Here is a 13,151-nt window from a genome sequence, read left to right on the forward strand (position 1 = left end):
CTCCCCCCCCCCCTTAGCCTTGATGACAGCTTCCACTCTCACAGGCATATGTTCCATCAGGTGCTGGATGGTTTCTTGTGGGATGGCAGCCCATTCTTCACAGAGTGCTTTCTGCACTGAGGAGAGGTATCTATGTCAGTTGGTGAGGCCTGGCACGAAGTCGGCGTTCCAAAACATCCCAAAGGGATTTTCTATAGGATTCAGGTCAGGACTGTGCAGGCAAGTCCATTACAGGGATGTTATGGTCATGTAACCACTCTGCCACAGGCCATGCATTATGAACGGGTGCTCGATTGTGTTGAAAGATGCAATTGTTATCCCCGAATTGCTCTTCAACAGCGGGAAGCAAGAAGGTGCTTAAAACATCAATGTAGACCTGAGCTGCGACAGTGCCATGCAAAACAACAAGGGGTGCAAGCCCCCTCCGCGAAAAATGCAACCACACCATAACTCTATCGCCTCCAAATTTTACTGTTGGCACTGCACACGCTGGCAGATGACGTTCACCGGGCATTCGCCATACCCACACCGTGCCATAAGATCACTACATTGTGTACAGTGATTCGTCACTCGACAAAACGTTTTTCCACTGTTCAGTCATCCAATGTTTACGATCCTTACACAAAGCAAGGCATCATTTGGCATTTACTGGTGCGATGTTTGGCTTTTGAGCAGCTGCTCAACCACGAAATCTGAGTTTTCTCACCTCCCGTCTAACTGTTGTTCATCCTGGTGCAGTTTGGAATTCCTATGTGATGGTCTGGATAGATGTCTGCCTATTACACATTATGACCCTCTCAACTGTCTGCGGTCTCTGTCATTCAACAGATGAGGTCGACCTGTACGCTTTTGTGGTGTATGTGTCCCTTCATGTTTCCACTTCAGTATCACATTGGAAACAGTGGACCTAGAGATGTTTAGGACTGTGGAAATCTCGTTTACAGACGTATGACACAAGTGAGACCCAATCACATGACCAAGTTCGAAGTCCGTGAATTCTGCGGAGTGCCCCATTCTGCTCTCTCATGATGTCTAATGACTACTGAGGCCTCTGATATGGCGTACCAGGCAGTAGGTGTTTTTGGTAGTGTCCAGATACTTTTGATCACATAGTGTACCACTGGTAACTTGACGAAAGATCCTATCAAAAGACTGAAAAGTTGAACGGGTCACACCAATACTCAAGAAAGGAAATAGGAGTAACCAGTGAATTAAAGACCCATATACTAATGCTGATTTGCAGTAGGATTTTGGAACATATACCATGTTTGAACATTATGAGTTACCTTGAGGAAAACGATCTATTGACAAATACTCAGCACAGAATCAGAAAATACTGTTCTTATGAAACACAACAAGCTCTTTATTCACACAAAGTAATGAGTGCCATTGACAGGGGATGACAAACTGATTCCGTATTTTTCGATTTCCAGAAAGCTTTTGATACCTTTCCTCAAAATTGACTTCTAATAAAATTGTGTGCCTATGGAGTATCAATTCAGTTGTGGATTCATGATTTCCTGTCAGGTCACAGTACATGGTAATTTATGGAAAATTAATGATTAAAACAGAAGTGATATCTGGCATTCCCCAAGGAAGTATTATAGGCCCTCTTCTGTTCCTAATCTACACAAATGATTTAGGAGCATTTGAGAAGCCCTCTTACATTGTTTAGAGATGATGCTGTCACTTACCACCTGGGAAAGTCATAAGAAGTTCAAAAACAACAGCAAAATGACTTAGGCATGATGTCTGTATGGTGCAAAAAGTGGCAATTTTATCTGAAGAAGGAAAAAGTGAGGAAATCTAACCAAAGACATTGTTTTATTGGTAGAAGTCCTAGAAGATGCAATGGGTCTACTAGGGAGACCACCTACACTACGCTTGTCTGTCCTCTTCTGGAGCAGTGCTGTGCGTGTGGGATCCACGTGAGATAGGATTGATACAGGACACCAAAAAAGTTCAAAGAAGGGCAGTTCAAGACAAACATTCATCTGGAATTCCTTGCCCACATGAACAATAAATGGCCATGGGACATTTTGTGGACAAATGAAGCCAATTTCCATCTCCAAGGACATGTCAATATGCAGAACTGCTGAATATGGGCAATAGAAAATGTGCACACACAACAAACAGTACCCATTCATTCTGCAAAGGTGACTGTGTGGTGCAGCTTGATGGCGGCATTTATCATACAGCTATATTTTCTTAAGGAGATAGATCACGCAGGTCCTTTTACCTGTACCATCACTGGTGAACACTATGCACATCAACATCATTCCAACCCTTTAACAGTGTGGATGTGTGTGTAGGATCATTTTTATGCAAGATGGCCTACCTCTACACATTCCACAATGAGTGAAGCGGCTGCTGGAGAGGCATTTTGGAAATGATAGAATTATCAGCCATAATTTCCCTATAGATTTTCTATCTTAATCCGCGTGACTTCTGGCTGTGGGGTAATCTGAAAGATGTGTTCCTAAAGTGACCCCCAATACATTCCGATCTGTTGTGGAACATACTATTTCTCGATTTAAACTTACAGTAGAAAAAGTGGACAACATATTGAACATGTATTGTGCCAGTCTTGTGACAATTAGAAATTGATGTCATTTTGCTTTATATCTGGTTTTTGGTCCCAGGACAATTAAAAACCAATGTCGTTTTGCTTTTTATGCAGTTTTTGGCCTCCCACCCATTCTCTCTATGCATCCCTCCACCATCAGTTTCAACCATTCCCCTATCCGTGCCCATCACACACGTAGCCCTAGCAACACAGGCTGATAAAGTAGATCAATACTACTACATTGTAACCAATTTTTTCCATCTGATATGGTTCGACCTAGCTGTGGTGGACGGGCTTATCACTGCTGAACTTCTGCAGTCAGGTACACTTAACAGTATGGATGGTGTAATGTGCAGCTCTTACCATAGCCATCTCACTGTGATTTTGTAGCCGACATCATGTACATTATAATGCTTACAATGTCATCCATTGGTAAAATTTTCACTAAATCTTAGTTTGTTCCATGATGTTCCCCTGAGACAATAATATGCTGTTCAAATTTGCCATAATTTGAGCAGTGGTTCTCTTTCTACAGCATTTTGAAACTCGAACTTCAATTATGGATGGGTGATCTCAACCAAATTCGACACACAAACCAGGGTGTATATGTGGACAAGAGGGCGCGGGGGGGGGGGGGGGGGGGGGGGGGGGATAATAATAAATAAAATATATAAAAAAAAAATCCCGAATTTTTCCTGGTTAAAAACACATTGTCTCCTGGGTGAAAACACACTTTTTCCTTGTTAAGTGACTGTATACTTTTCCTCGGAACTGTAAAACGTGTTAATCCTTTGAATGGTTATGGTTTTATACATCGGCGTAGAATTTCTCGGCACTTTAGAAGATCTTTGATCTGCAGCAAAATGTACACTGCATATTTTCGTATTACGAAAGTATAAATTCGAATTCCACCAAACACCGCATGTTACTTTCTGCAGCACTGAAATCCAGATTGCGATGCACTTTTGTAAGTCAGTCATAGCTCATGTCATGTGATCTCGCCAGCTGATGACAGCGGACATTCAGATCATAGGACACGGGATGTAGTCAGCCAATAGAAAGAAGCACGAACACACAAATAGGAAAAGTTAATGGTTTAAGTTAATATACATAGTGTTGCTACAAGAAAAGAAAAAAGATTTCACACATAATATTGGTCTCTAAAAGTATAAGCTGCAAGAGAAGCTCATCTTTCTCATATAATGTTGGTCTTTTTTGTGCGTGTTACACTTTAAGATACATCTCATAAATGTGTCACATAAATGACTGATCTTCTGGGCTCGAAATTCTCCTACACAGTCATCCTCAAGGAGCTGATTTTTAAATGAGAGTCAAACATTCTGTGATTTAAAAAATCACATCATACATTCTTGCACATTGTTCATCTTGCGTAAAAGTAAATTTGATTTGAAAGTAACACTTTTCAAACAACCATTCACAATATTTTCCCGTGAACTGTTAGAAATATGTTCATTTCAGCAGTTGCCAGAGAGCGCCAGATGAACAGGTGTCACCGCGCTTACGCAGCTACTATGATGCAGGATGCCCATGTTCGTACGTGTAAAACATTAAAAGATCTTACATTAGAAATAAGACATTAGAGGATACTCCAAGAGCATCAGAATTTCGTGAACCATACTAAAATGCATAATTTGGCTTAAAATGCACATTCATATGTCCAGATTCGGATGTATATTTTCTTGGAGTACCAGTACTACATTATCTCACATTTGGTTCTTTATTATAGCATAGTGCATTATGTGATAGAACACGAAAATGTGCAATTGAAACTCAGCGAACCGTTGAAACTAGCTAACAGTGAGGAATTAAGTACTTCGTTTCAAATAAATTGACTGCCTCAGCAGAAAAGATTAATAAAAGGAAATTCCTTTAGTAAACTGACAAAAATAACTTCATTGTTCTGCAAGGTGATTAATGCTTGACTGTCAGAAAGGTGTAAATAAAATAAAATGTGAAACTAGTAACATATTTTAGCCTTCCATAATTATGCGACTATTTTAATTCACTTGGTTGCTCCCAGCCACAGAAATCCGTTTTTTTTTTTTTTTTTTTTTTTTTGACGCGAGAGCAAACGAAGAGGAAACAGCAAAATCACTAAACGTAAACACGGGTCATGTGGAGACTACCCACCTGCCCACTACAACTCAGGCTGCTTTGTGCATCAGCCCCCAACCTACAATATTCTCTAACAGGGGCAATACTAGATTAAATATCCAGTGTCATGTGGGACCCAACCTCCATGCTGGTGGGGAGGGGGGGTGTAGGACAGGCCAGTATTTCAGTATTTCATAACTTCTAATTGGAAACCCACAACTTTGTATTCCTCCAATATTTTGAACAGGGAACTAGTCAACACACTACAGTGGCCATGTAGTGAACTATGATGTATCATAACAGGCGGTACACTGTGACCAGAGCTCATGTACTGTGCAGACTAGAACAGATGTGGATCTAAAACCTACAATACTTGCACAATGTTTATTGCCCAGCACACCTACCAATAATGTGGAGAACAGACATGCACGTGAATGAAGAATGTTGCGACCACAGAAGAAAACACTGAAATGATCCTGATTGCAGAGAATGTAGGAGAAATGTTGATGCTGCTGTTGCCTTCAATGCCGAGTGTTTTCCAAAGGAACCTTGCTATGTTTGTTCTTTTACAAGGTTGTGAATGCTTTTGTCTGATGGCATGAATACTAGAAATAAGAATAATCTTCACAAAGATTTAAAGTCACTTACTCTTGTACAAAAAGGCGTGCATTATTCAGGAAGGCACTTTTTCAATAACTTGCCAGCAGCCATAAAAAGCTTAACAACCAATGAAATTCAGTTTAAGAGAAGCCTAAAGGATTTATTTGTGGACAACTCCTACTCAATTGATGAATTTCTCAGTAGAACCAACTGATTTGTGTAATATATATATATAAAACAAAGATGCTGCGACTTACCAAACGAGAAAGCGCTGGTAGATAGACACACACACACACACACACACACAGGCAGACATATGTAAAGGCAAAGAGGTCGGGCAGAGATGTCAGTCGAAATGGAAGTACAGAGGCAAAGATGTTGTTGAATGATAAGTGTGTACGAGGGGCGGCAACTTGAAATTAGCCGAGGTTGAGGCCTGGTGGGTAACGGGAAGAGAGAATATATTGAAGGGCAAGTTCCCATCTCCGGAGTTCTGATAGGTTGGTGTCAGTGGGGAGTATCCAGATAACCCGGACGGCGTAACACTGTGCCAAAATGTGCTGGCCGTGCACCAAGGCATGTCTGCCTGTGTCCGTTCATGCGAATGGACAGTTTGTTGCTGCTCATTCCCACATAGAAGGCTTCACAGTGTAGGCACGTCAGTTGGTAAATCACGTGGGTGCTTTCACACGTGGCTCTGCCTTTGATCGTGTACACCTTCTGGGTTACAGGACTGGAGTAGGCAGTGGTGGGAGGGTGCATGGGACAGGTTTTACACCGGGGGCAGTTACAAGAGTAGGAGCCAGAGGGTAGGGAAGGTGGTTCGGGGAGTTAGTTCCTTTCACCTATTAAACAACCATTTCAGCTAGTTCTAACAACTTTCGTTTTATTTCCATTCCCGTTTTTCCCACATAACCGATCATTTTTTAGCAGCTTCCCACCGGTTTTAACGTTATTATTCCTTCGTCAGACAATTGTTAACCTCATTTTCATGATCTGCCACCACATAACCAGTCCTTTTAATACATTTACACACAGTTTTTTCGAAATTTTCCTGAATTTCTCCACCCTTTAATGTGTTTTGGAGGCAACACAACTACCTAACCTTTGTACACATCATTGTTTACCAACCTAATCTTTCCTCTCCCACATCCACACCCGCTGTTCAGAGCATCCTCATACTGGCCAACCGCTAATTAGAACAGCATGCCACCCTCCACCTCAAAAAGCTATCCAATCTCCTGGTTTCCAACCTCCGGAAAGGCAACTCACTCACCCTCCACAACCTTTCCAACAAACCTCAACCTCCTCTCATTGCACACAGACCCAGTCTCTCCCATCTACTCAATCTCCCACTTCCAGCTCCACTCCCCCTAAAACCTCAAAATTCTAGTCAACACAATCTGGAACCACAACACCCCAATTCAGTAGTTAACCTTTCCTCCAAACCTCTCTCCCTATCCGAAACCTCTGTCCTATCCAAAGGCCTCACCTTCAGCCCTACTCCCAGATTCAACCAAACAGCCCTCATCAAAGATTTACTGTCCTACACTCGTAGTCTCTGCTGGAAATATCACTTTGCCACGAAGAAAAATAATCCGAATCCTACTCCTAATGGCCCAACTCCCCAAGACACTATCCAAATTGAACGCTGCCTGGAACAGTTCTGTCCTCCATCACAGTGGGACCAACCTCCTCTTCCTCAAAATCACCCTCTCCAAACCTTCCAGTAATTTCTCACTTCCAGCCTTGCCTCTCAATCTTTCTTGAAAAACCTTAATCCTACTCCCAACATCACCACAGCTGAAGCCCAGGCTATCCATGATCTGAAGGCTGACCGATCCATCGTCATTCTTCCGGCTGACAAGGGTTCCACGACCGTGGTACTTGATCATCGGGAGTATGTGGCTGAGGGACTGCGTCAGCTTTCAGACAACACTACATACAAAGTTTGCCAAGGTAATCCATTTCCTGATGTCCAGGAGGAGCTTCAAGAAATCCTCAGAACCTTAGGACCCCTACAAAACCTTTCACCTGACTCCATCAACCTCCTGACCCCACCAACACCCCGCACCCCTACCTTCTTCTACCTACTTCCTAAAATTCACAAACCCAAACATCCCGGCCACCCCATTGTAGCAGGTTACCAACCCCCATAGAATGTATCTCTGCCTATGTAGATCAACACCTTCAACCCATAAGATGCAGTCTCCCATTCTTCTTCAAAGACACCAACCAGTTTCTCGAACACCTGGAATCCTTACCCAATCTGTTACCCCCGGAAACCATCCTTGTAACCATTGATGCCACTTCCTTATACACAAATATCCCGCACGTCCAGGGCCTCGCTGCGATGGAGCACTTCGTTTCACACCGATCACCTGCCACCCTACCTAAAACCTCTTTCCTCATTACCTTAGCCAGCTTCATCCTAACTCACAACTTCTTCACTTTTGAAGGCCAGACATACCAACACTTAAAGAGAACTGCCATGGGTACCAGGATGGCCCCCTCGTACGCCAACCTATTTATGGGTCGCTTAGAGGAAGCCTTCTTGGTTACCCAGGCCTGCCAACCCAAAGTTTGGTACAGATTTATTGTGACATCTTTATGATCTGGACTCACAGTGAAGAACTCCAGAATTCCTCTCCGACCTCAACTCCTTTGGTTCCATCAGATTCACCTGGTCCTACTCCAAATCCCATCCCACTTTCCTTGACGTTGGCCTCCATCTGTCCAATGGCCAGTTTCACGCATCCGTCCACATCAAACCCACCAACAAGCAACAGTACCTCCATTATGACAGCTGCCACCCATTCCATATCAAATGGTCCCTTCCATACAGCTTCGGTCTTCGTGGCAAACGAATCTGCTCCAGTCCTGAATCCCTGAACCATTACACCAATAACCTGAAAACAGCTTTCACATCCCACAACTACCCTCCCGACCTTGTACAGAAGCAAATAACCAGAGCCACTTCCTCATCCCCTCAAACCCAGAACCTCCCACAGAAGAAACCCAAAAGTGTCCCACTTGTGACAGGATACTTTCCGGGACTGGATCAGACTCTGAATGTGGCTCTCCAGCAGGGATACGACTTACTCAAATCCTGCCCTGAAATGAGATCCATCCTTCATGAAATCCTCCCCACTCCACCAAGAGTGTCTTTCTGCTGTTCACCTAACCTTCGTAACCTCTTGGTTCATCCCTATGAAATCCCCGAATCACCTTCCCTACCCTCTGGCTCCTACCCTTGTAACCGCCCCCGGTGTAAAACCTCTCCCATGCACCCTCCCATCACCACCTACTCCAGTGCTGTAACCCGGAAGGGGTACACGATCAAAGGCAGAGCCACATGTGAAAGCACCCACATGATTTACCAACTGACATGCCCACACTGTGGAGCCTTCTATGTGGGAATGACCAGCAACAAACTGTCCATTCGCATGAACGGACACAGGCAGACAGTGTTTGTTGGTAATGAAGATCACCCTGTGGCTAAACATGCCTTGGCGCACGGCCAGCACATCTTGGCACAGTGTTACAATGTCCGGGTTATCTGGATACTTCCCACTGACACCAACCTCTCAGAACTCCGGAGATGGGAACTTGCCCTTCAATATATTCTCTCATCCCGTTACCCACCAGGCCTCAACCTCCGCTAATTTCAAGTTGCCGCCCCTCGTAGATCACTTGTCATTCAACAACATCTTTGCCTCTGTACTTCCACCTCGACTAACATCTCTGCCCAACTTCTTTGCCTTTACATATGTCTGCCTGTGTCTGTATATGTGCGGATGGATATGTGTGTGCGTGCGCGCGTGCGAGTGTATACCTGTCCTTTTTCCCCCTAAGGTAAGTCTTTCCACTCCTGGGATTGGAATGACTCCTTACCCTCTCCCTTAAAACCCACATCCTTTCGTGTTTCCCTCTTTCCTGTTGAAGCAACCTTGGGTTGCGAAAGCTTGAAATGTGTGTGTGTGTGTGTGTGTGTGTGTTTTATTGTGTCTATCTACCAGCGCTTTCTCGTTTGGTAAGTCACAGCATCTTTTTATATATATATATGAAGTTTGTGCAGAGAGCAACATTACTTCCACGACAGTCATGACAATACAGGTTTTTAAAGGAAACAGCAAACTTTTCTTATTGATTCTTCATGTCATCAATCAAATGAAGACACCAACTAGACAATACTCTGGAGACACAGGATGGAGTTCACGGAGAGTGTTGCAGTTTTTCACACTGCTAGATGTAATGATTGAAGAACATTTGTCCTCTTGTCTAGTAAGTCTGCAAAGGAGTAGAAATGGAATGCTTTCATTTTATTAGTCCCAAAAACAAGTCTTGTACATTACAGGAAGTATGTGATCAAAACAAAAATGCAATTCACAAAGAACATTTGACAGTCATGTTCTTTTGCACTAATATTAAGATGTCCTGTCAGTATGTAATTTCTTATATCCAACTGAACCTCTATATGAGTAGTGCTGCTTCTCTTCTGCATGCCAATTAAATTTCCCAAATTTATTATGTGTTATACACGTTTCACTTACATGTAGCTTCTTTGAAGAATTTGACACACTCACTCATAGTTGCTATGCTACCGCAAAGAGTATCAGTGCCAGCAATATATGCACAACCAGCCTTTACCTCTACAGAAAGTTGACCAAGCTGATGCATTCCCTCCTCTAGGCCCAGTGCAGAAATTGCATCAGTAACCAGCACCAAACCTGCCCCAGAAAATAGTCTTCTTAGTGACATTATGAACAACAGAAGGCAAACATTTTGTATAGATATAACTTGGTAGCTAGTGTTATAAAATATAATTTATGGAAAACGAGTACTCTCTGTATTAACATTGGAAGTACAAAACTTACAAGAGAGAATCAGAAATTTGTTATATGGATAACCAAGCTCTGGCTTTATAACCTTTAGGATGAGTTCGATGCGCTATTCTCAGTGCAGCAGGGTGGGTGTGGATGCCATCCGAAATGATACCAAAATAAACAACATGATCATCTGGAACAGCATCTGATGCCAAGAGACCCACAAGACCAGGATCCCTGTGATGAAACTGCATGAAGAATATTAGTAACAACACTAACATAAGTGCAGTGTACATACAGATTCATTATTACCTAAGTCTGAAGTGAAACTGAAGTATTAATTGAGAATCTTAACTTAAAATATAAAGTCCACAAAACTTTCTTAAATCAATGATAGAGAAATGTGAAAGAAACACAACATCTATTCTAGTACAAAGCATGTTGCAATGCAGGACAAAATTTTTCATAAATGACAGCCTAATATTAGTAAATGTTCAACATCTAGAAATAATGGCATCAATATCCACACTCAGATGTGTATACAGCGGTGTACCAGCAATAAATAATTGTGATGGCAGACAGGTGATCACACATAGGCCTAGAAATGTGGAATTAAGTGGCAGTATGCAAGTTGAAATGCAGGGGCACAATACTGACTTGTGAATGAGCTCAAATGGAATAAACTAAAGCAGTGATGCATTTGTGGAACCAATAGATAGAAGAGGGTCATAACAAACAGATAAAACAATGCTGGACCACCAAATGTGACTTCAATGTGGGATGACTATAGTTCAATTCTTTTATCTTGGCGGCTTGCGCATGGCCGCCCAGACGCGGGAGATTGCTGCGTTGCCAGTTGCACGCGCCAAGAGAAGCAGAGCCATAGTATAGTATAGTACAGTACAGTTCGCAAACTTACGTTTAGGGGGGAGTGCGCAGTTTATGAAGTAAAGCCACCACGGCCGCATAACCCTTTCGCTGCTACAGAGACGTCCTCCCCGCATTCCGCACTGTGCGCGATTTTGTCATCACTGCACTGCTCGCATGTGCAGACACATGGTGTTCCGACTGCTTTGACACACTTATCATTCAATTTCACAAAAACTATTTGGCCCAAAAATTTGATTTTTACACATCTTCTTGACTAATACCTTCCCCCCAGAAATGACTTAATTTTGTTTCGATGTTCAATGCAGTTATTGTGCAGCATTAAATGTAGTAAACCATTGCTCGAAATTTTGAAGAGTTTGCAGAGGTAAAAGTCCACAGCATATACTTTCCGTATGGTCGATTTTAGTTGCCACTAGAAATATCAAAAAATTACATTCAAACGAATAAAATTCGTGAAGTAAGACACTTCGATATTGTTTTTAAATAAAGAAAATATTAAGCACCGAACAAGGTTTGAACTCAGAACGTCTTGCTTAGCAGCCAAACACCTTAACTATTACGCTAATGCAGCTCGTCACTCAACAGAATTCCTGGAGGACTTTAAAGAATCACGCAAAATACCAACAAACACTGTTGGTATGGCTATGAATTACATTTCGTCGAAGTACAATAGGAAATAAACAATTACTGCTGTTCTTTATTGCGAAAAAGCGGTTAGTGAGAATGAATTTCCTTGCTATCGCCTGAATTAGGAGGCTTATTGCTTGTTTGGTTTAATTAATTAATAGAATATGAAGCAATTGGTATAAAGAATGCTTTTTCCAAACTTTCTTTTATAGAAAGTCTGCTATCAAGACATTGCTTTTGTTCAATTACTTTATTTATGACTGAACGTTTATAAAAGTGAAGACACTCGTCCGTACTCTGCATTGCACTCTAGCTCTGGCAACGTCGTTCTCTATTCATTGGATGACTGTGTTTTGTGACGTCAGATGCGCAGAACGAACCTAAACTCGGCTGCCGTTGTAAATGACGCGCACTTTACTACCTCATTTACAAAGCATTAACAGACCATACAGCGTTATCCACGTCATAGATGGTTTAACATTAGAACACTGGAAATGTTTCCATATATCTGCATTAAAAGTACATCAGCTGCTACAGGCTGGCCTAGCTGCACACATGTCATTGCATTAGCTATCACTCTTCAGAAATCATAAACATATCAGAGTTTGAAGAGGATGTGAACAATGATGCTGGCATTTTGAGTACCAAAACATACAGTTTTCAAGTGATGCTCTTCAACATGTCTTACAGCAATGGATGTATGCATGTCACATGTTATCCTTGTGATCCTCATTTGTCAGTCCGTATAGCTGAGTGACACAATAGGCTCCAATGGATACATCTGAATCCATCTCTATGTCATCAATCAACCGAAGACACAAACAAGACAATACTCTGGAGACACAGCAGTTGCTACATCAAACAGGTTTCAGAGACTGGGAGAAAGTTTTTCCCTCAGGCAGTTTCATATACTACCTTTAAGCAGGACACTATTCGGCAACACGAGGTAAACACTGTGCACACCTCCTTAACACAACAATAACAGATATACAATGGCCTACACATTCATCTCATATGTCACCCATTAAACAAGCCTCAGATGTGGTTGATCATCAACTTATTCACCACAATCCTCTAACAGCCACTGTTCATGCTTTGTGGACTCTCATACGAAGAGCATGGAGAGAAATCTCTCAGAAATATATCCAGACTCTCTTCCGTTTAATGCAAAGGTGTTTACAGGCTCCTGCTGCAACATACTGGGGTTGCATGAAGCTGGAGATCTTTAATCTTGATTATCATTATAATTGCATATGTCACATGCTTTCTTCCTGGTGTTTCAATATTCATAAATGTTGGTCAATATTGCAAATTCTCACTTAAAACAAGGGTTTCTCTAACCACACAACTTTATGTGCAAATTACATGTCTGTTTCTACTAAATACAGTAAATGATGGATATAAGGCATTATGATGAATAACAGAACTCAAACTGCGATTAACTTTATGACTGTAATAATGTTGCAGAATAATAGAACTCAAATTGCCAAGAACTGTAGAAATGTAATAACATGGCAGCACTTGTT

At 42.0% G+C, this 13,151-nt stretch overlaps 1 protein-coding gene across 2 annotated transcripts in view; it reads right to left on the minus strand.

The window, feature by feature from the left end:
* Nucleotides 1-13,151, minus strand: part of LOC126198621 (N-acetylglucosamine-6-phosphate deacetylase) — a 121,656-nt gene that overhangs the window by 13,316 nt on the left and 95,189 nt on the right. For both annotated transcript variants that reach the window (XM_049935076.1, XM_049935075.1), the window contains 2 exons: nucleotides 10,211-10,355; nucleotides 9,835-10,011 (listed from right to left, as the gene is read on the minus strand). In XM_049935076.1, the coding sequence (XP_049791033.1) occupies nucleotides 9,835-10,011; nucleotides 10,211-10,355 (322 nt within the window). The remainder of the gene's footprint in view (nucleotides 1-9,834; nucleotides 10,012-10,210; nucleotides 10,356-13,151) is intronic.

This window comes from Schistocerca nitens, chromosome 8 (genome assembly GCF_023898315.1).
Source record: "Schistocerca nitens isolate TAMUIC-IGC-003100 chromosome 8, iqSchNite1.1, whole genome shotgun sequence".
Classification (NCBI taxonomy): Eukaryota; Metazoa; Arthropoda; class Insecta; order Orthoptera; family Acrididae; genus Schistocerca; species Schistocerca nitens.